The sequence below is a fragment of the Protopterus annectens genome, chromosome 2.part0 (genome assembly GCF_019279795.1).
Source record: "Protopterus annectens isolate FY-2018-M chromosome 2.part0, PAN1.0, whole genome shotgun sequence".
NCBI lineage: Eukaryota > Metazoa > Chordata > Ceratodontiformes > Protopteridae > Protopterus > Protopterus annectens.
In genome coordinates, this window is record NC_056728.1 from 1,735,755,468 (window position 1) to 1,735,780,983 (window position 25,516).

The 25,516-nt window shown below is 40.5% G+C and overlaps 1 protein-coding gene across 2 annotated transcripts in view; it reads right to left on the reverse strand.

The window, feature by feature from the left end:
- Nucleotides 1-25,516, reverse strand: part of EPHB2 (EPH receptor B2) — a 2,126,559-nt gene that overhangs the window by 58,518 nt on the left and 2,042,525 nt on the right. For both annotated transcript variants that reach the window (XM_044061768.1, XM_044061767.1), the window contains exon 14: nucleotides 12,974-13,167. In XM_044061768.1, coding sequence (XP_043917703.1) covers nucleotides 12,974-13,167 — 194 coding nt within the window. The remainder of the gene's footprint in view (nucleotides 1-12,973; nucleotides 13,168-25,516) is intronic.

The window sequence follows — 25,516 nt, forward strand, 5'->3', positions numbered from 1 at the left end:
GTCTTTGTTAACTCCTGGCTCATTTCAGTAATTATCACACTTTTTTCAGTCTACGTTACTCAATTTATTGATATTACACTTCTGTTAATTCCTTTGGTTTTGACACGCTACATCTAATTCTTTCGCTCAGTACAGGGCTCTTGTGTTAACAGTTCTGTTGCAGATGTTTTCTGTCATCTGCAAACAGATAAACTTACTTTTAAATCCTTCCATCCATGGTGACATTTACAAAGATATAAAAACAAAACCAGCCATCATACAAAACTGAATGCCATCTACTGCTAGCGGCCTTCTTATTTAGCCTTCCACACATTACTGCATTTTAACATTCTAAAGAGATGCACCCCATAAAGGCACATGGAAATACTTTGCTTTTGAATATATAATCCCATATTTAAAATCAATCGGAGTTAATGTACTACACATTTCACTTTTTTCAAGATTTCATCTAAACAATATGAAAATTAAAAGAAATGATTTTATTTTACCATTAACTGCTGAAATAGTTCATGCTTTCCCCTACCCATTGCTATAAGTCTGAGGATGTTTTGTTTCTTAATAAAGCCTATGTGATTCTCTGTCATTTGTAACAGCATGGATAGCTTGAGGGGAAATTTTATTAGTTTTTCCTGTAAAATTTGTCATTAATCAACCAGTTCTCCATCTGTGCTTGTGGAAACAATTAACAGCTTTTTGTATGCAACTCTTTGTTACATCCACAAGCACATTCGACTCTAAAAATTGATGTCAGAGAATATGTAGAAATTGCATAGTCTTATATTTAAACGCATACACGAACTTAGCTTTTTCTGTGAAACTTTAATTCTAAGGTGGTGCTTCTTTCTGATGTTATACACAATCAATATTTCAAGTGATCTACCAGCTCTCAAGCCTCTGCATTTTTCTTCTCCATAATCATCTTCATACCCAAATAAATAATGTCACTTCCTATTAAAGTAACTGGACTCAATGAAGATTTTCACAGAAAGACATCGGACTAATTCATACCTAAAGGTCAAGCACAAGCATGTGGACACAGATTAATTTGTTCTATGCAATTTTACTGTTTCAATGACCAGCATATTTGTAAAAAAACAGAATCATCAAGACACCAGCATTGCTAATTAACCCAGAGTGTTATATTCCCACTGTGACACAGGGACAACGGATTACTTTTTGCAATAAAAGTTCAGTGGCATCTCACTGCAGGTGCACTGCAAAAACAATTTCTTTAACAATAAGCCATGGTAATAATGAAGAGAGTCTCTCACATTCTCTGGGCCCAGATTGCTATACTCCATTTATACTTAAAATGTTCTCAGAAGGGGTAATGCTAAATGCAGACCCAGTAGTTTGAGTTTTATTAAAGCACTTTAGGAAAGAGGTTTCCTGGAAAATTTTTATAATTAGTTAACTGGGACAAGTTAACTGGTATATTGACCCTTTTTACCCAGGGTGATTAAATTAGAAGAAAAATGCAACTGAGCAAAACTTAGAGAAATCTTACATAACAGAGTTATCAGAAAGTTAATAACATACAGCATTCAACGTAAAATATTAAGAACACTAATGAAGGTAAACTTATATACTGTATGAATAACTTTGATAGAAAACAAGAAACACTAAATTAAAAATTGCTATTTAAACTTAGATGTATAAATATGCCATGCAGCTGTTATAAGCAAACATAGTTTCACTTTTCTGATCTAGACATCAGCAATTTGCTCAGTGTATTACTTTAGCCATTGGCATGAAAGCACTTACGTTTTGCTTCATTGTACAAAAAAAAAATCACATAGCAACATTTTTGAAAGCTTGAAGAGTTTTGTTACTTTTAACTTCATTTGGAAGAATATTTCAAATTAAAGGACAGAATCTGGAAAGGGCTCTTTCACCAGTTGCATTTTTGAACTTGTGTAAAATCAGAGTAAGTGTATAATTTTGGCTGCTTCTAAGGAAGCAGTTTGCTTCTGTGACTGTAAGCAGTCTTTTAAGAGGGGAACAATAACCGCTGTGAACTATTTTCAAAATAAGAGCAATGTAGAGGTAGGCTGACATGTTGTTAATGTGATGCTTGATTTAATAGGTCATAATGGTGATGAATATGTCTGCTGGACTTTGTATCCTACCATATCTGGAAATCTCAATTAAGCCAGGATAGAATTATTCTGAATCTGGACTTACCAACCAGAGGCTGCATCAGTGTCCTAGAGTCATACCTAGTCAGACAAGATGTTTAGAAACTATCTTGAAATCTAGACCTAGACTAGATACCAACAGTCAGACTCTACAGAGTACCAGAAACATGACTGACAGTGGCAACATCATATCATTCTGTCAGAAGAACAGCAAATACCCAATTAGCTTCCTGTGTCCTTAGGAAGAGTTTGGTGGTATCACTGAATCTTCCTTTGGTTTGTAGCATAATTAACATACACAGAGCTTTTTCTTCAGCAATGTAAAACATATACTGTAGGAAACATTTTAGATTACTTTGATGTATGCTCTCCACACTTTCTGTGAAGACTGACCTGTAAAGTATTCCGTATTTCCTAGATTCGTGGGACCACTTACTTCAAAATGACATCCCTCAGGAGTACAATATTTGACCTTCAATGAATTGTATCACCAAGAGCACAGCCTTTCACTACAGTAGAGAACCGATTATAGGTTCATAGGTAGATACTAGGCTATCTGCCCAAGGGCATTTATAAGCCTAGCCAGAGTGTATTTGGCTTTCACCTCCCTATTAGATTAGCCTACTGTGCCTCTGTATAGTAGGTCACAGAAGGTAGCCCTTTAAGATTAGTTTACTGTGCCTCTGTCAAGCAGGTTTATCTGAACTAATTGGGAACTAGGGTAGTTCGGATAATCAAACTGTTCAAATAATCAAACATATAATTGAACCAGATAAAAAACTTTTAAAATCTTGTTTTTTCCTGTATGCAGGAATACACTTTTTAACCATTTGGTGATTCCAGTGGACAATAAAGAATATGTTTCACACAAGAGCTAGCTACATGCTCAAGAAACATGCTCAAGTGAATATGTATGTTTACATATTCGAACTTTATGATTTTTCCTACCCAAAACTTTGGAAGGCTGGTTTGAATAATTGCTGTTTCGGATAATTGACGTTTGGATAATCGATTCTCTACTGTACGGTGTTTAAAAGCAACTGCTGTAGAAATGGGGGATGGGGGACAACATACGAAAGCAACTCGTCATCCCTGCACACTGCCTGTAAAGCATCTTACTATATGACTCTAACCTAATAAGAGGCTTCCTTAAAGTGTGACAAAGGTATGTGAAAAGAATGATTTGCATACCTCTCAGCTATACACATTTTTGCAGAATGCCCATATTTTTGCCTCTTATTTTTTGTCTGTTTCTCAACAAACTGTGGTTTTCTGGTGAATCACTGGCAAATCATTGAGGATGGAATTCATAAATTAATGGCAGACATTTGAGTTTCAGACTTTATATCCTTTAGAAAATTCATGCTGAAGCAAAACCTGTTATTCTATTAACTTTCTAAGTTTGTAAGAGCAATGTCTAGAAAGTATCCCTATTTTTGGGCAATTGTCCCCCGTTATTTGTGGCTCTGTCCAGATTTCTTGCTCTAAGAGGTTGAGAGTTATGATGATTCATCAGTATGATGCTGGCAAAAGCCACATAACCACACAAAACAACTTTATTCACTATGCGTTTAATCAAAGCAAAAAAAAAAGCAATTTACCTATGGTTATAAAATGGTAACCTAACAAATTAATATAAGTGACTGAAATGCATCATCTGGCTATTTCCTTAATTTTTTATATACACAATATGGTTCTTGTACTAACCAGTGTTACACATTAACAAACCAGTACCCCCTCACAACCAGAACTATGTTTTACATACTAACATAGCTTCTGTCTATACTTTAACCAGGAGTTCTAGGTCTTCAAGTTAAAACATAAACAAACAATGACTAAGGCAAGAGAAGTAAATACAGGTTCTCACACTATAAGTCTTACACAAATAACAATACAAAAATATTATGCAGAGTTCTGAAAAGAGAATTTTTTAGAAGTAGAATTGGACAACTACAACTTTATGTTTTTATGAAGGAAAGCTGTCCTTCCTTGGAACTATATTCAGCTAGGATAAAGACCTTTTTTTAAAAGAAATCAAGAAGATCATTACTGTGACTTAAAACTTAAGACTGTGATGCTGTGTTCTTTTACAAGCAATTCATGAGTAACAACCTATGTCTTCAGTAGTGGGAAAACCTAATATCAAAAATAAAACAAAGTGCAAAAAAACAGAGCATTCATTCTTCATATTAAGACAACAGAGGATCTTCACTGGTAGCTGACTTCTTCTCAAGTAACACTAGGATGCCCCTTTGTTCTACCCACTCCTATTGCCACTGTGACCACCGACGCCTCCCTGATAGGGGGAGGGGCATTTTCAGGGAAGGGCAGCCCAAGGCACATGGGAGAAACATTAGCCTCATCTGCATATCAATGTCCTAGAGATGAGAATGGTACTTCTAGCGCTGCAGTCCTTTCAACACTTTTTTCTTCTAGGGACTATTGCAATTCAGACAGACATAAACAAACAAGGAGGAACCAGATCTTACCCCTATGTCGAGAGGCCCTGAGAGTATGGCAGTGGACAACATTCACTCAGCGCTTTCTGACAGCAGCGCATATCCCGGGTAGAGCCAATATGATAGCAGACAAATTGAGCAGAGCAACCTTATTACCTCACGAGTGATCCCTGAAACAGGAAGTAGTGGAAAGGATATTCCACAGATGGGGCCAACCTTGCTGCAACCTATTTGCAACTCCCACCAACACCAAGTGCAGCAACTACTTTGCCCTAATCCCCACTCCGGGGCAATCTCTCAATGGACACACTCGCACATAATTGGCCCATGGGTCTCCTTTATGCCTTTACCACATTTCCCTTGATACCCAAATTTTTGCAGAAAGCCAAGACTCTGGGAAGGACCATTATTCTAATAGCCCCTTATTGGCCTCATCAGATTTGGTTCCCCTTCCTGCAGCTTCATCTTCTGGAAGAACCTTGGATCCTGGACCCAGTTCCAGATCTTCTGATTCATTCATCAGGGGCTCTTCATCCTGCACTTCATACCCTCAGATTGACAGCTTGGCTGCTCCAATTTCAAGAATAGCCAGGTTACAGAATCTTTCACCTGCAGCTCTGAACATCCTGACATCTTCTCATAAATCATCTACCAGGAAGTTATACCTTAGTAAATGGAGAAAATTTTCCATATGGGCATCCCAAAACAATCTTCACCCATATTTGGCTTCAACTGCTTCCATTTTAGAGTTTCTGACCAAGCTTTTCAATGAAGGGGCAGCTGCAGCAACCATTAGAGTCCAATTGGCAGCAATTTCTAATTTTCATATTGGCAATCAAGGGGCTCCTATCATGTCCCATAAACTGTCTAAAGCCTTTCTTAAAGGTACTATCCATTTGAGACCACCTATTAAGTCCCCAGCTCCACCATGGAACTTAAGTTTTGTTCCTTCTCGAATCATTTTACACCCCTTTGAACCAGCCTCATCTTGTGACCTGAAATACTTATCATGGAAGACCATTTTCCTAGTAGCTATTACTTCTGCTCAAAGGGTTTCAGAATTACATACATAGGTTCATAGGTTCATACTAGGCTATCTGCCCTAGGGCATTTATAAGCCTAGCCAGAGTGTGTTTGGCTTTCGCCACCCATTTTAAATTCATTTTGCTATGCCCTTTTTCGAGGTTAGTATACTGTGCCTCTGTCTAACAGTAACACAGAAGTGATACCCGCGGTAAACCTATGATCCCCCATCCACTCATCAAGATTCCTCTTGAAGAGAGTCTATGAGGGACTCTGCCTAACCTGGACTGGGATTTTATTCCAGAGTGAAGGGAGCCTCTGGGTTATGAATCTTTCCCTCCAGCATGTCCTATTTATTTCAGTGCTGAGGTTCAAGTCTCTCGAGCACGTAGCTCGATGGGATTTGGATTTTCTGAGATGCAGCATGTCCATTAATTCTGGGTTGGACATGGCTTTATACGTCAGGCACAGATCGCCTCTGAGCAGGCGGTATGCCACTGAATAGAGCTGGAGTTTCTTTAACCGGGCAGCATATGGCATCTGTTTGAGCCCTTTGATGTTCTTGGTGAGGTACTTTTGGGGTCTTTCCAGTTGCTGCAGGTGTCTGGTAAGGTACATCCCAAAAGGAACATTGTACTCAATTATGGGCCTGATGAGGGAGGAGTAAAGAGGCACGATGACCTCCCCTGATCTAGATGTGAATCCCTTCATGAGTAAGTGGGCAATATAAAATGTTTTTCTAACCACTTTGGCCACGTGGTTGTCAAATGAGAGATTGCTATCAACTTGGGTCCCCAGGTCCCTAATTACTTCTTCTGTACTTAATGGATTACCACCTATGTGGTAATTTGTGGGCACTTTGTTTTTGCCAAAGGGGATGACTATACACTTTTTGGCGTTTAGCTTGAGGCCATGGCTCTGGCACCACTTGTCTGTTTCTATGAGGCCCTTTTGGAGGATGCTTGTGTCGGCTGGAGAGTAGATTACAGCGCCCAGTTTGCAGTCATCTGTAAACTTGGTCAGCCACAGTCCTTCTGTGTTGGTTTGTACCTCCGAGAAATACATACCGAACAGGAGAGGTCCCAGGACTGAGCCTTGTGGGACGCCACTTGTAACTGGTTTGGAGTCTGACATGGCTCCAGCAATTCTAGCCATGTGGGTTCTGTCCTTGAGCCAGTTTGCAACCCATCTAGTGACATAGGGGTTTATATTTAAGCTGGTGAGCTTATCTATAATGCCCGAGTGGGGTATTGCATCGAAGACTTTTGCGAGGTCCAGGTAGGCTGTGTGGACCACCTTCCCCTCGTCAATGGCCTTGGTGACTGTTTCAAAGAAATCGACCAGGTTTAAGAGACAGGATCTGCCCTTAACAAAGCCAAACTGGGTAGGATCCAGTGACTCTAGGTCCCCAATATCTTTTTTTATGAGGTCCATGATGATCCTTTCCATAGCTTTGCAGACCAAGCTAGTCAGGCTTATGGGGCGAAAAGTTTCCAGGATCCGTTGAGGCACCACCTTTGTGGAGAGGGACCAATGTTGCTGTACGCCACTCTTTGGGTACATATCCTGTGGTAAGGCTGAGATTGAACAGTAGTTTTATGTTTGGGTTTAGCTCTTCTTGGAGTTCATGTAGGATGCAGCCCGGGACACCGTCTGGTCCCATTGATGCTGTGTTTTTTGCTTTGGAGAGGGCGGTTCTTACCTGAGCATCTGAGATGTCAGGGGGGCAGCACTCTGCTGGGATAGATATTTGCCCTTTTGGTGGGGGGGGGAGAAGTTTGCGCTGAACCTGTCAGCTAGGATGCTGGCAATGTCTGTGGGTTCAGTGTATTTTTTGTCATTTTGGACTAATTCTGAGCATATCTGGGAATTCCCACCCAGGTTCCTAACATAACTAAAGAAAGCCTTGTGATTATCCTTAGTGTCCTGTGCAATTTTTCTCTCGAAGCTGGCCTTAGATGATTTTATGAGTGCCCGTAGTTTTTTGCTAACACTGATCAGAGATGCCTTCCCTTTTTGGGATTTTGCTCTATCATGTAGTAGCTTCCTCCTTCTATTGTATAGTTTGTTTATGGCTGGGGTCCACCAGACAGGACGTCTGCCTTTGGAGGACTGGGTCTTGGTTTTATTTGGGACTGCATGATCCATGCATTCCTGAAGGTGTTCATAGAATGCGTTTATAAAGGATTCTGCGGTCTGGGCCGTATTTTCCACAGGCCCGGGGGCTTTGAAGGATTCCACCTCGGTTTTGAGGAGTGTGAAATTTGCTTTAGAGAAGTTTTTCACTGTGGTTTTCTGGGCAGGGAGTGGGGTCGGGATGTGAGTATCCAGTGAGATTAGTTTATAGTCTGATCTTACCAGTGAGGGATACACTTCTGGTCTGGAGCATAGAGTCCCCATGTTGGTGATGATCAGGTCCAGTATGTTTTCCCCTCTTGTGGGAGTGGTAACAAGTTGTTCCACAGCATTTGAGTTTATAAATTCTAGGAACCTTTGAGCTAGGGTGTTGGAGCTAGAGTAATGCTCCCAGTCTATGTTTGGGTAGTTGAAGTCGCCCAATATAATGGTATTTGGAGAGACCTTCATATTTTCCAGTGTTCTCAGGAAGGCCGAGTGGGGTTCCTGGGTTTGGGAGGGTGGTCTGTAGCAGGCTATAAACTGGAAGGTGATTTTACTCACTGTTAGTTGCACATGGATAGTCTCTGATGCTTTGTGCTTTGCCACCAACCTGGAGGTGTGGGTATCTTTGACAAATATTGATACTCCCCCTCCTTTTCTGGTTCGGTCCAAGTTTTGGGGCCGAAAAGCATGGTATGAGGTATAACCCGGTAGTGCTGGGGTGCTCTCAGGAGCCTTGAACCAGGTTTCTGTTACTGCACAGATATCGATGTTCTCCATGCTAAGGAGAGTTTCGAGTGCATGCATCTTGAGGTTTAGACTTCTGGCATTTAGTAGCATTACTCTTAGTTTCTTATCCCTTGTGATACCTATGGAGGTGCATTTGTCTTTTGAGCCTTGGCTAAAAAAGGCACTATGGGGGTAGCAAGAGCCTTTGCCAATATCCGAAAGCCCAGGGGTGACAGGTGCAAGCCGTCCCTAGCGAAGTATTGTGGCCTGTCGAGCATGTCATCCCAGGCTGACAGACATTGGATCCCCTTTGAATGACACCAGTACTTAAGCCAATTGTTGAAATTGATCATCTTGTCTTCATATTGTGGCATCATTCTTGGTGAGAGTAAGATGCTACTTAAGGTCAGGGTCATACCGGCCTGGGCCACATGCTCAGAGAGCTCCTCTATGTCTCTTTTCATGTAGTCCAGGGTGGTACGTCTCAGGTCATTCACACCAGCATGGACAATGACTGAGTCATATTTGTACTTGCCTTGGAGTGACCTGAGTGCTTGTATTATGTGGCGGATCCTAGCGCCCGACAGGCAGCTCACTGTGACCTTCTCCTTGTTCAGCCTGGTGAGAGGGACATCAGTGTGCCTGACGATAGAGTCACCTATTACAAGTGTATCAGGTGTGTTGTTTAGCCTTAAGGGCTGTGACTGTTTGGCACACTGGCTTTGTGAGCTATGTGTTGCACGTGTTTTGTTTTGGGGTAGCGATTGCTGCATTGTCCATTAAACCCCCATACTTAGTTTTTCACAATGGCAGAGTATCACTGAGGACAAATCCGTCATTTTTACATAAGGTCTGTTCAGAGACAAACCTCAACCAGGCTATAGAATTACCTGTTTTTTTCCCAGAATATACTAATGAGACGGAACCTATGCTGCACAAACTGGACGTCCATAGCCAACTTCAATTCTATTTCGACAGGACTAAGGACATTAGGAAATCAGAACAGCTCTTTGAATCTGAAAAGAATGGTTATCAGATTGCATTTCCTTTACATATAGCTCTGTGCACATGCCACCAAATCAAAAAGTAAAGGCCCACTCTACTAGGGCAGTTTCCACATCTTTAGCCTTTCTGGCCAAGTTACCCATAGATTCCATTTGTGCAGCAGCCATATGGTCTACACCTCATACTTTTATCACTCATTACAAACTGGATTGGGCCTCCTTTGGTTCCACGGTTCTGAGGAATATACTTCCATTGGCCACCCAAGAAAGATGATGTGTGGGATGCTAACCCATCAGTGGAATGAAGGCGAGCTAGAACAACTTCACATAAAGAAGTTATGTACTCACCATAACGTTCCATGTGAGATGTTCATCTCGCCTTCATTCTTACGTCCCACCCACCAATCACCCTACCAAGATTTCTCGAGGACCAGGAAGTTGAGTAAGTACTGGTGATATTTAATCCTTATCTACAGGTCTGTATCACGCTATTGAATGGACTAAATAGCGAATGCTATTTAGTCGATCCGATACTGTCGAAATGGCAAAATAGCGAAGTCACGGAACATCGAATTTTTTCCCAGGGAAAAAATTCGGTGGGCCATCTTTGGGACTTTGCCATTTCCTCCAGTATGGTGCGATCTTGGAGTTGGTATATTTAAGTAGGGGGTGTATGGGGGGCACAGCCCCCCCACATGGGGGAGTGGGGGGGGGCTTCACCCCCCACTTAAATTTGTGCTTACGTTTTGTTTTTTTTTACGGAGCAGTGAAATTTTTCCCTTGGAAAAAATTTGCTGTTCCATTTGTTCGATGTTTTGTTTTTTTGATATTATCGGTACAATGAAATAACATTCGCTATTTACATCATATGATAATATGATATAGAAGCTTATCTACTATAGTCTTGTGTTTTCCTACCAGGGTATTTATTTATCAGTATAGTTGGCTGCAAACAAGATCTGAGGGAAGCATCAGTACATCATGGGATAGGAAATAGGCCACTAGCTGGTTGAAGACCTCGAGCTTTTGCATTTTGGCCGAGATGGAGCCGAGGATCGGCTCCGAACCCATCAGTGAGAATGAAGGCGAGATGAGCAACTCACATGGAACGTTATGATGAGTACATAACTTCTTTTTTTGCTGCAAATCGCAGCAGATTGAAGTTTCTAAATAATGACATGCATTTGAGTTTCAGACTTCATATTTCTCAGAAAATATATACTAACACAAAGCTTAGCAACTTTCTAAGTCTAGAAGAACAATATTTAAAATTGGTCCCTACTTTTGGGCCTCCCCCCCCCCCCCAATTATTTTAGGCTTTGTCCTTATTTCTTGTGTTAAGTGGTTGAGAGCTGTAGCGTGTTTATGTGTTTTGAGTCTGAGGTAGGTGGAAATCATTGGTTAGTTAGTACTGCATATTCCGAGTTCTTGCATGCTAGATCATTTTGATATCTTTTCCCAATGAAGTGAATGGGAGAGACTGTCTGATAGTTTTGTATTTTTTATTTTGTATTACTTTGTAATTTTGTTATGTGGTTGGATTTAGTGGTTTGGGATAGTGTATGGTCGATTTATACTTTGGGGTTTTGTAGTTAGCTCATTTTTATTGTGTTTTTTAAAGTTTGTGGGAGATCTCTTTCTTTTATGTTACTAGGATATTTAATGAACCTACATATTTACATACGCATATATATGCACTAATATTTTTGTTGAAGTAATCAACCTATGCATACATTTTTAAAATATACCCTTTGCACTAGATATGTGTTTTATTCAAGTATGTGTGTATGAGTGTGTGCACACATGCATATGTTACAATGTATGTTTATAAATATATGCACACACACACAGTGGCTATTTCTGGTTCAAGTCTTATACAAACACTCACTGCAATTTTTTCCATGAGGACTACTGAAGTTATTGCACCATGAGTGGTAAACAGTGTGACTGTCTCAGTTAAAGCTCAGGTCATTTGCAGAGAGGTCTAATGTCTTTCGGCTTTTCCCGGTTAGGGGTCGCCACAGCGGAACTCGGTCTGCTACTGACTGGTAGTTGATTTTTACATGCCGAGTTACCAGCCCTGACGCACAACCTTCAACGAAGGTATGCCCATTCATGCATGTCTCCACGAAGAAGACGCTCTAGCTGAGAATCGAACCAGACAAGAGTCTTACTATGAGGTGACAACACTACCGCAGCACCACCACCGCAGTGCTGCAGAGAGGTCTAATACAGTGGATTAAACAAACAACAAAAGTTTGCTTCTCTAGCAATTTATTCACCTGGGCAAATGAAGCAGCTGATGTCCTTCAAACAACGTGCTGTAGACACCTCTTGAGTGTCCTAACACTTCTTGCTCATTTAGCAGCACTTCTAGGACAGGCACAGTCAGATACACATAATGACAAACAAATTATTTAAATCTTCACAGAAATTAAAGATAGCTTCTCACACCACAAAGCCTTGAGCCAAGGCATTCTCCAATTAAGCAGCATTACTGAGAAAAGAACAATGATACTTGCAAGCTATATGTAGTCTGGGTACAGCCAAACAAAACAACTGCTAACGTAGCCTGAAAAACATCTGGCTTGATCATACTGGTTCCCTGCTGTAGTTCCAAGCACCATAATTGCAAGTCCTAGAACGGCAAAAAAAAAAAAATACAGGGAATAGCAAAAGTTGTTTTTGTGCAACCTCTCAATGTGGGGGGTTTCACACCCCATACACCTATTACTTAGCTATATAAACCCTGTGACTGCTATACGAATGTTCCAAGACATAGTAATCTCACACTTTGTATATGTAAGCCTTTATTTTTGTACATCCAGTCACGCTACTCCAGGACTTCTATTTACGACTCTTGGAATTTAAAACTGATTCTGTCTCATGTCAGTGATGGCTGCCTAGTAACAATCTATGTGCTGAACATCAAGTTGTGCTGTCATGTTTTCCTAAACAGATATACGGAAAGTAAGCAAGGCTGAAACGTGAAGGTAAATCACATGTTCCAGAGACAGTTCAAAGTGACATAAAGGTAGAGAACAAGGCAAACGTGACCTTTTAGAACACAGGTTAATCCTTCATTTGACGTTTACAAGAGAAAATACTTTAATTTAACTCAGTAGATGATCTGTTCACAGTGATCACCTTATGAACAGCCACCAGCATGCGGCATGACAGGAGGCATTGTGCACCTTTTCTTCTTCCATTGTATGCAAATTCATTTACTGCAGGGTACAGACTGGTGCATAATATTCTGGTTGGCATAATGGTTAAGGTTTTTTACTTTACAGACATAAAGTGCACGGTTTGACTCTTGCATGAGGAAACTGGCTAGGCTTAAAATGGTCCACAAGAGCAGTTAGCATAGTACTAATCTATGAGCCTATCAGGTTGGGAGGAGGAGTTATGCTGGCCCTAACTGCTTTTAGAAAGCATTGCCATAGCGTTTAACCTAATTATCTGTGGATGCATACCCATGTTTTAGGACTAAACTCCTTACCCTGATGAGAGCGGTGTCACAGCCTTGAGACTGTTAGGATTTCTTATCATTTTGTCCAGTGTGTTAACAATCTGTCCAAACTTCGGCCGACTGTTGCGGTCTTTCTGCCAGCAGTCTAGCATGAGCTGATGCAGTGCAGTGGGGCAGTCCATAGGTGGGGGGAGACGATAGTCCTGCTCAATGGCATTGATGACCTGTAACATAAAAGAATAACAGTCACTGTGCGGAGACTCCACTAGTTATAAATGCACAATACATGGACGTTTCCACATTTTTCCTTGGTAAACACACCCATACCCTCTACCCTGGCTATGAAAATGTCTGTAGCAACCTAATCTACACTCCTATTTATACAACAGTAAAACTTAATTTCATGATCTGATGAAACAATCACTTTTATACACACAAATACACACACACACACACACACACTGAAATAAAAGTATTGAAACTTTATATTTTGATGTATACATTTTACTCTGCACACAAAGCAACAAACAAGGTTGATCATACAACATGGAATATACAACATAGGAATCCACTGAGAAGCAAGGTCAGGTTCAGCATACAACTGGTACATTATAGCAATAATCCACAAGAGGGTAGCAGTTATGCCAGGACTTACTCACATGTTTACTGACTAGGGGAAACTGAGTGACTAGATCAGAACTAGCTGTCAGTTAGCATAGCTAGTTAAGGCTATACGCTGTTAAACAGCTGCTTTATGCAGCTAAAAGGGTACAGAGTTTGATTCTGTCTACCTCCATTTATCAATAAGTCACTTAACTAGACTAGGGGCATTTTGTCTAGTAGGTATACCTGGTTAATAAATATATTAAACCAATATTAGCATGATTCACCGCACTATATAAACAACTGCTTTTATGTCACTCATCTGTTTCCTACATTCTATAACTGTAAATTAATGTTTGCACTGCTTTCCCTAAACAAAGAAAAAGAAAGTATGTTTAGGTCAGCGGTATGCACCATCTAGTGCCATCTGCAAAGACTAACAAGTAGAAATTAAATACTTAAGAAACAGAAAAAAATAATGAATACATTTAATTTGCTTGTGAAATATCCATCGGATCCTGGTAAAGGCTAGCACAGGCATCACTAAGAACTGAAAATTTCAGTCTGTGGTTTCTTAATTACTGTCAGCCTGCTGTCACTGTCCTGAACATGACACAGTGAGTTACTGTGACAGTACTTTGGATGCCCATTGGCACACTGCCACAAACTGTAATGGTTAGCAAAACCTGCATTATAATTAAAAATATCAAGGTTGTAAGAATGCAACTTATGAGAAATAGTACTGTGGAAGGCATCTTTTTGTGCACTAGTTGTGTTTTTTCACTTAAAATTAAAAATGGAAAATTGCAAGTCTGCTTACACTTTGCCTTTGAAAGTTAGAGCTTTTTTTGATTGACTGCATCTGTTAATTATTTATTTATAGACATTTGTTAGCCGGGTTGGACCATCTGGGCTTATGGCCCATTTTCAGTAGAGACCCGAGGAGAAAAGCTCCAAATTGGATACAGTTTACAGTAATATACAGAAATTAAGAGTATTCATGTCAAAAGTATTTACGAATAAACTTGTTAAAACAGGAAATTAAAGACATCAAACAGAGTGCATGCACAAAGGTAATACACATAATGTTTTTACAGAGAATAACAATACATTTACATATTTATATAAGAATTTTATCCAACAACATAACTGATTGAGTTTAGAAAGTATCAGAACAGTACAATACTAGAGGAAAGGGGAAGGCTAATATAGAGGTATATCAGGGGTACGGGGAGCTTAGGTTGGGTCATGACAAGGGCAAGTTTTGGAGTTAAGTAAAAAAAGTTTGAGTTCATTTTTAAAGTGTGATGGGTGGGTGATGGAACGTATTTGTAGGGGAAGTTTGTTCCAAGCATGGGCAACAGAGTATTTATATAGAAGTTTGCCTACAGTTTTCTTAGGTTGGTAGGTGTCAAGTAGATGCTACATTGAGGTATGGAGGGTCCGAGGTGGAGAACAGATAGAGGCAAAGGAAGAGAGAGAGCGGGACATGATAAAGGGTTTATAAAGAATGAGGTGTAACATTTGAAATTGTGATAACAGCAGATGGGGGAGTTCAAGCCATTGGAAAGAGTTTAGGGTGAGGCAGTAATGTGCATTGTATGGAGTGTTTGTGATAAATCTAGCTATCTTATGGTACATCTGTTGTAGTTTATTCAAGGTTGTGGCCTAAATGTTAGTAAGAACTGGGTCAGCAAATAGTAGGGAGGGGAGGAGGAGTGCCTGAGCAAGGGAGAATCTGGCATTAGGGGTTAGACATTTTTTGTTGTGATACAGTAAACCTAGTTTCTGTTGAGTCTTTTTTATGCATTGGAGTATGTGCAGGTTGAATTTGAGTTCATCACTGATGATGACTCCCAGGAGTTTTCTGTGGGTTTTGGGTTGGATTATGGTATTGTTACAGGATGTGATAGTAAAGGTGGATTTGTGGTGAGTAAGAGAATGGGGGGAGAAAGAGTAAGAGTTTGTTCTTCTTAGGGTTAAGGATTAGTAGGTTAAGAGACAACCACTGTTCAGTGGCTAGAAAGGCATGTTGGGTTAGGGTATGCAGTTCATAGATATTGTTAGAAATGGAGATGAGAGCTGAGTTGTCAGCATATTGGATGAGGGAGGACTGTTTACAAGATGTATAGAGATCATTAGTGAAGACATTAAATAGCAGGGGACCCAAGAAGGAACCTTGTGGTACTCCGGTTGAGACAGGAATGAATGGGGAGAAGGATGAGATCCATTTTACAGATTGCTGTCTGCAGGATAGGTAACTGGAAAACCAGGCAAGGGAAGTGGAGGATAGGTTGAGGTTAGCAAGTTTAGATAGCAGTAAAGGGTGAGAAACTGTATCGAAAGCTTTGGAAAGGTCTAGGAAGAGACAAGATCTGAGTTTATTGTTATTTAGGGCATCAGCAATGGTATGAGTAAAGGACAGGACAGCAGTAGTTGTGCTCTGGTGAGGACAGAACTTTGCTGAGTAGGAGTGAAAAGGTTATGCTTCAGGAGGTCATTAAGAAGCTGTGAGTGAATGCATTTTTCAAGTATCTTAGAAAGGGGGGATAGGATGGCGATGGATCAGTAGGTGGATGGATCTGTAGAGTTTCCTCCTTTATGCACGGGAATAGTGAAGAAATATTTCCAAAGGGTAGGAATGGTGGATTCTTGAATTGATCTATTGATTAGTATATATACAGGGTAGGCAATGGATTCTGCAGCAAGTTTGAGGAAGGTAGGAGGTAGCTTGTCAGTGGAGGGAGAACAAGGTTTGAGCTTAAGAAGAAGAGATCTGATGTAGGAAGGAGGAACAGGATGAAAGGAGAATAGATTTATGTTTGGAGGGTTGGGAGGGGTTGCTAGAGAGGTTGTGCTGCAGCTGGAAGGTATGAGTGTTTGGATGGTGCCAATAAAGTGTTTATTGAGGAGAGTAGCAGTTTCTTGAGGTTATGTATTAGGGTACGGGCAGGGGTTTCAGGGACAGCCTGGAGAAAGAATTTTGTTAAGAGTAGACCAAAACCTCCGAGAGTTGGATTTGCTATTTAGCTGCGCAGAGTTATAGTAGGACTTTTTGTCATTATCAGCTTGTTTCTTTGTAAGGTTCCTTAGATGACTGTATTTGTGTAGAAGGGGTGGTGGGTGCTCTTTTTTGATCCAGCCTTTCCAAGCCCTATCTCTTTTGTGATTGAGGGGCCTAGTTTCCTTGGAAAGCCAGGGAGCATAGTGTGGTTTTATCCTAATCTTCCTCGAGGGGCCAAGAGAGTTAAGGGAATTCAGGGAAATGATATTGAACATACTAACTGCGTCATTAAGAGGGATTTGTTTAAGGATGAACCAGTCTGCACTGGCAAGAACAGAGTTGAATTGGGATATATTAAAGTTAGAGAGTGTACTGCAATCTCTGTAAAGGTGGGGTTTAAGAGGTTGAGTGGAGTGCCCTAGGACAGAGTTGGTGAGGTGATCACTAAGGGAGTCTGATAAAGTAGAGGGGCTGCGGTAATGGTGGGGGAGTTAATGAGAATCCAGCCAATTATGGAGCTGGAAGATTAGTTTTTATGGAGGCGGGTGGGGGAGGATATCAGTTGATGGAAGCCATGTAGTTTGATACTCAGTTGTGGAGAGTCACTTGTAAGTTTGTACCAGTCTAAGCTGACATCACCTAAGATGAAGGTTTCATAGAGTATGTTATGGGAAAACCAGGATAGGACATTCTCTAAGATAGGCAAATTATTCCCAGGAGGATATAGATGGAGTCAACTGCAAATTTGTTGTAAGGATTAAGGTGGCAGTTTAGGATGATCAGTTCAGCTGGGTAGAAGTCAGGGATAGGTGTGGTGAAGGGTCAGAGGTTGGGGCTGTTGGAGTAGAGATAGGCTATGCCACCTACATTTTTGGGGAGTCTGTCAGAGCAAAATATGCTATAGCCAGGTGCAAGTATTTGATTGTTAGTGATATGTGGCTTGAGCCACGTTTCAGATAAGGAGAGCATGTGAGAAGTGGTGTGGGCAATCCAGGTATGCAGTTCTGTGATTTTGTTGCTTAGGCTCTGAATATTTAGTGAGTAAATAGACAGGTGCTTGGGTAAGGATAAGTTTAGTATATGAGGCTGGAGATGGTATGAAGTGTGTGGAGGGGGAGGTACATTTAGGTATGAGTGATATGTGGCTGTAGGGAGAGGGACAGGGGCCTGGGTTAGGGTGGATGTACCCAGAGATGTGTAAGTTTTTTTGTGAGGAGGGAGAGTGTAGTAGTATGTAAATGAGGTTTGTGCAGCTTTGGTTTAAATTTGATGGTAGGTGGAAGGATATGAAGTTGAGGCAGTTTATGAAGACGTGGTGGAGAGGTTGAATAGAGTTGGGGAGATAAAAAAGGAGGAAGTTGTTGGATGTGTATCAAAGGTGTGGGAGGTAGGAGAGAATGAGAGTGGGTAGGAAAGGCGAGTATGGTAGGAGGTAAGAGTGGAGAGAAGTGAGCGGAGTATAGTAGAAAAGAGAAGGTGTAGCATATTAGAATGCAGGTAGAGAGGTTAGAGGGTGGGTGTAATAGTGAAGGGTAGGACATTGTAGTAGATTAAGTATGACAGATGTTATGGTGGTCGGGGTTATTGGCAGGAAGTTGGTAGAGAGTGGATGATGAGAGAGGAAGGGGAGGGAGTGGGTGGTATAAAGGAAATTGTAATGGTGTGGGTGGGAATGGGGTTAGGGTACGGGAGCGGAGTGAACTTGAGCATTGCGAGGGCAAATGGAGCGGGGCTAGCCCAGCTGTAACAGAGGCAGGACAGCTGACAAAAACAATCAGTAGCAGCACTGGGCTAGTGCCTAAAAGGTAAGCAAACAATTTATGAAGGTAACAGAGAAATAATTGCAGTGGGACACTACATTTTTCTATGGAAGTGTGTTCCAATGTAGACAGGGCTGGCAAAGCCAGTAAGCAAAAATGCCAAACCTGGAATGCAGCAGCAGAAAATTTAATTCACTTATGAAGTGATGCCACATGATAATGAAATGGCTGTTTTTTCTTTTAGTTTTGACATATTTGAGCAACATACAATGGCAAGAAGTCAGCAATTCATATTATACTTACATTGGTACACGGTGTTGGTTGCTCAAAAGGACGCAGATTTTGTGACCAAATGAGTTCATCTAGCAAAACTTGTCTTTAGCCATTTCTTGGGTGATGGGAGACGGGAGAATGTCAGATGGACCACTTATTTGCAGGACTGGGGAAGCAGCATCACTTTGGCAGAGCGATGCTTCTTCATATGTCCAGAAGTGTTCTACCTTACCTGCAACAAAGTAAAGCACTATACGCCTTTTTAATTGGTCAGGAAGATATGAAGGTGATCTCTTGTTAGGCTTTGGTGTAAATTCTCAGTGGCAGCTTCATTTTAGACACTATTATATTATAGCCTACATCAATGCAAGTTACTGTTAGAGCACTCTGTGGAATGTTTCAGTCAGCAGGCATTTATGGTTCATGCTGACAGCATATTAAGGAGGCATCAAATGAATTTAAGTTGAGAAGTTAGGTTTGTGATTACAGGTGCATCCCTTCACCTTAATGGGTGAGGCAGTAAGAACTGTTTGTCTGATGGGTTTCACCATGGCATGCAGCTGAACATGTTAGTGAGAGATGTTGCAAGCCACACCAGTCAAATCCCTGATGTGAAGTGCATTTTCATCTTGTTCGGTTGCCAACAACCCTCACCTTGGAAGGGTTCCTAACCCTCTGAAAGGTAGTGCCTAATGGTTTTATGGGTCCATCACTGAAGCACTGATGAATAAATGGCGCAAAAACATATAAATAAATAATAGTGAAAAAGTAGCAAGGAAAAGAAAAGATTGTTGGCCTTCCCTGTAACCACCCAGTCACAGGATCACTGTAATTATCTTGCCTGGACAAGTGTAAAACAGTTTAACCAAGGTTACTTTTCTTTGATTTATTTAGTAATGTTTTAATCTTTAAAGAGAAAACCTGAACCTACAGTTAGTAAAAAAAAGAATAGGTTGTAAGTTGAAACATGACAGAGTTTCTGCCAGTTAGTACAGAGATTTTTCCAGACTATTTTATCAAGAAAGGATCGGTTGGGTTTCCTCAGCAGGCACCCACACACTACAAAATATTATCAAATGTTACCTCAGCTGTTCTTTAGGCAGACACGGTAAATTCCAACTTGAGCAGGTTGGGTGGGGTTGACATCAGCAAAGGGGCAGGTTCAGGCAGAGTCAGCACTGTCCCTCTTCCACCTTTCTACTTATGATAGTGAGTTCTCCTTTCAGCCTCTGAGATTGTCTTGTGGAGCTGAGAATTTGCTTTGGATGTGGCTTCTGTAGGATTCAGATTTAGTTATCCCAGTTATCTGCTTTAATAGCTAACATAGACATCATCCTATAGCCTGAGTTAATAAAAGGTAATTAGGTTTTGCACATTGCAGACATTGTGTTAGTCAATATGGATTGTTAAAGAAGTTTTAATTATATAACAATGTAAATAAAGGTATAAATGAAAGAAGAATGATGATAGAATAATATACCATAAACAATAATATTAAATCAGCATATATTCTGCATACCTCTCAAATTCTTAAAGCAAGAAATCTAGACAAAGCCATAAATAATTAGGAGACAAAGGTCCAAATATAGGAATATTTTTTTAAAATATTGCTTTTATAAACTTAAAAAATTTGATAGAATAACAGGTTTTCCATTAGTGTGAATTTTCTAAAGATATGAAGTTTGAAGCTCAAAAGCCTGTCATTATTTTCTGACTTCCATCCTCAAAGATTTGCCAGAAAAACAAAATGTTATCAGGAACAGACCACAAATATGAGGAAAAATCTGCACAGTTGAGAGGTATGATCCACTGTCACCAACAGTTAGTCAACCAAGGTAAAGTTGCAATGTTAGTGACTGGGACTTAGGTTTTGCTGACTGGTTTATAGGTTTAGATGTTATTTGAAGACGTGGCTACGGACATTCAACACCCAGCTAAGAACACAGGACCTTCAGCACTGAAGAGACTTTTGTCAGTGGAAACAGAAGTGGCTCCATCTGATGGGAGTAGCACAGCAAAGAGACCCCATAAGATGAATCATAAGCAATGTGGGTGAGATGGGACTAGTCAAGGACCCTCAACTTATAGCAGAAATGGGCAACGCTGCCCTTGTACAACAAGGTATTTATTCCCCAGCAGACAGGTCCGAGTGGGTCTACTGTTCATGCGCAAATAGCCCAGGATTAGTGGTCTATTTTTTAGATGATTTATCAAAGGAGGACAGGAACAAGTTGTTCGAGTTATTCATTTTGAAGGGACTGTGCAGCAGACAATTAGAAATAAATATTATCTACAAGTCTCTATGGCAGGGAGTTTGCTACTTTATTCACTTCTTAATCTTCCCCTCCCAGCCAAACAGCTCTCCCAGGTTTCTCCAATTTAGTTACTCAGGGAAAGTCAGGCCTGCTGCCTCTCTCATCAGGTGCTGCCATTGTGGTGCACATCCCTTTGTCAGAGAAGGACAAAATTATCAAAGGGGATTTTGTAAATTTTTGATCTGGTGTATCTAGAGTGCATTCAAAGAATCTCAGAGGAGCTGGATGGAGAAGGGCCAAAAGATCTGATGACAGCCCTGATCCCCTTAAAGCAGGAAAGTTCAGGACTGGGACATTAGATGGTAGTTTTTTGTTATTTCATAGCTGCCATTTTAGAAAGGGACCTGCCTCAAAGTGCTTCCTCTCTTGACCTATTTCCTTATTAGCAAAGCCTACCAGTTCAGAGGTGGCAAAGCTGCTATATGACCCAGAGGTTTAGAAAGATGAAAACTGTTAACAGATTTTTCAAACTGGATGAGCACCAGGCTCATGTACACCTTGCAGTAATGAAGGAGAGGCCCATGGCCATCACCCTAGGGAGGCCTGAGGACAACAAAGGTAAATAGAAGGCTTTCTGGGCATTTAATAAGGTTTGTTGCATATGGCCAGCATGCTGCTTTGAGCACAGTTGTTCCATCTGTGGTAAGGGTTACCTGGCAATAAAGTATTGTATGAAAGATAATCAGTCTTCTCTTCAGCTTCAAGGTGGAGTCCTGCCAGACCTTACAAAATGTGGAAATAGTATCTTAGAGTGTCAGCTCTGCTTGGGGCAGCTGGGTTGGTCAGGCTTTCACAGACTTCCAGAGCAGGTAGAAAGTCAACTTGGATGCCTTGGTTTGCTTGTTGAAATTATTACCCAAATTTTAAGGTAGAGACAGGGATCTTGATAGTTTTTTTCTTACAGATACCCTTTCAACTCTGTTGCACTCCTTCTTTGGAGATATGGAAGAACCTAATTGACTAAGAACAGGGAGGCTATGGACACCATCTCATAAATAAGGAGATCCGTGTGGGCAAAATCTTCAACCCCTTGCATTTCCCCCATCACATCATTCAGAGTTTCTCCCTTAGATCTAGTTCCTAAGAAGAAAGTGGGATAGTTCAAACATATTCATTATTTATCCTTTCAAGAAGAGAAAGTGAATGCAGTGAATGATGGTATTAGGCGGGAGCAGGTTAAGGTACAATACTCATCCCTTAACAATGACATCTGCAAGTCCTTTCAAGTGATAAACAGGACAGGACTATGGTCCCCCTCAGTAGTCTTGAGCTATGTGTGCCAAACCTTGTTTATCTTGTTTGTTAATTTGTTTTTTCACAGGCTGTATTTATTTATTTATTTATTTATTTATTGACCGGAAAGTCCACTGGGTTAGCAACCCATTTTCAGTGGAGGCCGAGGGAGAAAAGCTCCACTACTGAAACATATGCATATTTAGAGACATTAAACAATCTTAACAGAGCAAGTAACAAGAATTGACAGAGTTGTTATATACATATACATGTGTCAAATGACTGATGGAGTTAATACATACATACATACATATATATATATATATATATATATATATATATATATATATACATTAGGCACAAGTGCCAAAATTGTCATGTGATTTATCAAGGTGTATTCAGAGAACTTTTGAATGAAAGAGGAGGGAAGTAGTAGTGCAGCAGTGAAAAAGAAAAGAAAGACAATGGCCTAATTCAGGCATTGGGGTATAAGAAGAAAAGGTTAAGAGAAGGTAAAATATAAAAGGAAATGTGGAGTAGAAAGAAAAGTTATATTAGCAGAGTGGCTAAGAACGAGGAGCGAGAGAAGTATATTATTTAGTGATTAGGTTGGTGAGAGGACTGAGAAAGGAAATATAGTGGGAATAGGAAGATGAAAAAAAAAACAACGTAAGAAAATGTATGGGGGTCTATAATTTTGGGCACATGAGCAGATCTGACTGCTAAGGATGCTGAGCATATTGTTATTTTGGAGTAGCTTTTGTAGCTCATGCAACAGTCAGGGGTGCTGATTGTACTAACGGTATTAACCTAGTAATGGACCCAACTGTGACTGAACTTGTCTGGAGAGGCATACAGGGGTTATATTTGATGGACTTGCCTGCAAGACTGAATGGAATTGTACAGCTGTTGGGTCAGCCAAGCATGTTGGTGGTTCACACCTGTGGTAATGACATGGAGGTCGTACCTAAGAGACGTTTGTTATCCAGTATGTTCAAGGAATTGACAAGAGTGAAGAAACGTCTTGTGGAGGTCTGTATCACATGGTCTGCAATTATCCCAAGACTAACGTGGTGTCAGGTGATTTCTTCCGCAGCCATTAAAACATCACATAAATTCATCAATTACTGTATCTTTAGTGCTGCCACCTTCCTATGTTTCTCAGTGTTGGACACTGGAATTTAGTGGACAAAGGCCCTCTTCAGTTTGCTCCTGACAGAGTCCATTTTTCAGGTGCGGGTCTGGACTTGTTTTATCTGCATTTGTTATTATATGTTCAAAAGATTTTTTGAGTGACAACATATTGATAGTATTTAGAGGCTGCTTTCTGTTGTAATTCGGTACTTGCTTCTGTTTTTAGCAGTTTGCCAAAGCTGGGACCAAAGTTTAGGGTCCATGACTTGATTCACATGTTGAGTCCTTAATCATTAAGAACATGACATCTTTAAGCAATCATAGAGTCTGAAGGTCAATCCTTATTTTGGTGGCACAGTTCATCTAATGCTTATGTCAAGGTTCAGCTGAGAAAGTTATGGCACTATGGACAAAAAATAGGAGGACAACCTGTGGTGAGCCTGCTGAGCAGTTATAGGGAGGTCTTCCCTCATTTACCCCCCCCCTCATGGAATGTTTGAGCAAGTGGTATACCACACTGCATAACTACTTCTGGGCAGTTGTGCCAAAAGGTACGAGGCTGGATGAGTCTGCTGTGGGGGGGGGGGGGTTGGGTACAGTTGGACACACTACCTGGCCCTGGGCTATCCACCTGATGTATTACTATCAGATGGATGACAATGGTATTTGGGGACTTGGACAGAAATGTACAATTAGAGGAGATGCAACTTATGAAGTTATATACAATGCAGTTTGGTTGCACTGGCTATTGGGCTGGAGTGTCTTATTTGGGGGGAAAGTGTGCTTACACATCTTTAGCCAAACCACTATAAATAAAATCATGAAATACTGACATCATGCAATGGCACACTGCTATTATTAAATGGCATTATTAAAAAAAAACAGCTTACCTGTTTTAAAACTATGCCACTGTATAATGTGACCATCACTGCTTTCCCATCTCATTGCACTAATGAGAGTCATCAGGGCTATCTTAGAGATGAATTGTGCATGCAGTTACACATATACAATGCGACACAATCATGGTACATCTGCCTAATACAGCAGATAGTATTGTAAGTGGGCTTTACGAATAAGATAACATAGTCTGTTTTGCAGCATGGGCATGTTTTGTGGCTACCAATACAAAACAGGTAAATGATAATAAAAATAAAACACTTAGTAGTAGAAAAATTATATCTGTAAACCATGATGTTTCAGAAGAATAGTAACAGTGATCTTCTTGTTAGTGTAGATACCAAACATACTTTTTTGTGGGATTTTGAATTTTCCTCCATACCTGAGTGTTATCCATTTCACTGAGTGGTACAATCTGTCCTATGCGTAATACTAATTACACACTGAACCTTTCCTGTCATATAAAGAATAGCAGTAACTAAATAATCAGACATTCATTGCTCATATTCATACTGATGAAGACAATTAAAATTAAGCATTGTTTTTTAGTGATCTTGCCAAGGACATTTTTGATCTGTATGCTTATCACAGTCTTGTTGTACCATTAGATAAATAACACTTTTATGAAAGTTGAGGATAGGAGATGAGGAACAGCAGGAGCTACTCTGGGTCAGGGACTTGGAAATTCGAAAGCAAAAGAAAGAAGAAGCAATCAGACAAAGGGGGAATATATTAGGGGGTAAATAAATGTATTAGGATGAGTATAGCAGGAGGAGGTACATAAGGTGGAGGGAGATGCAGCTGTAAGAGCAGCAGTAGTGAGTGGATACTGAACAAAGCGGATGGGTGGAAATGGCAAAGGTAGAATGCCAGTGACCACATCAGGAAAAAGGCCGAAGCAATGAGGCCATGGATATAGCAAAAAGAGCTGTAAGAAAAACTGGAGGGCAGGCAGTTGGTCCACTGTAACTTACAGGTTCTAGTATTAAATGATTTAGAAAAGTGATTACATGGAGGTCCATTTAGAACACAGGGGACAGGAACATGGCTAAACAGAAAGATAAGAGTAAGAAGAAATTAAAGTGATTCAGAGAGGAGAAATGTGCAAAGGATGTTAGAATCAGGTCAACAGTACTGGAATAAAAAGACCTGGAAAGGTAGAGAGGAAAGTCTGGATACTTGCCTGAAACAAAAAAGGAAGTGGTGCAATGACAGAAGGAAATTGTTTGTGATAAAAAAAAATCAGTTATCAAGGGATAGAATGAGACTGGACACCTGAATTGTACAGCAAGATATGGGCTGAATTTATGCCAGGGCTGACAATAAGACAGACTCTACTGAAAACAGTCAAGGT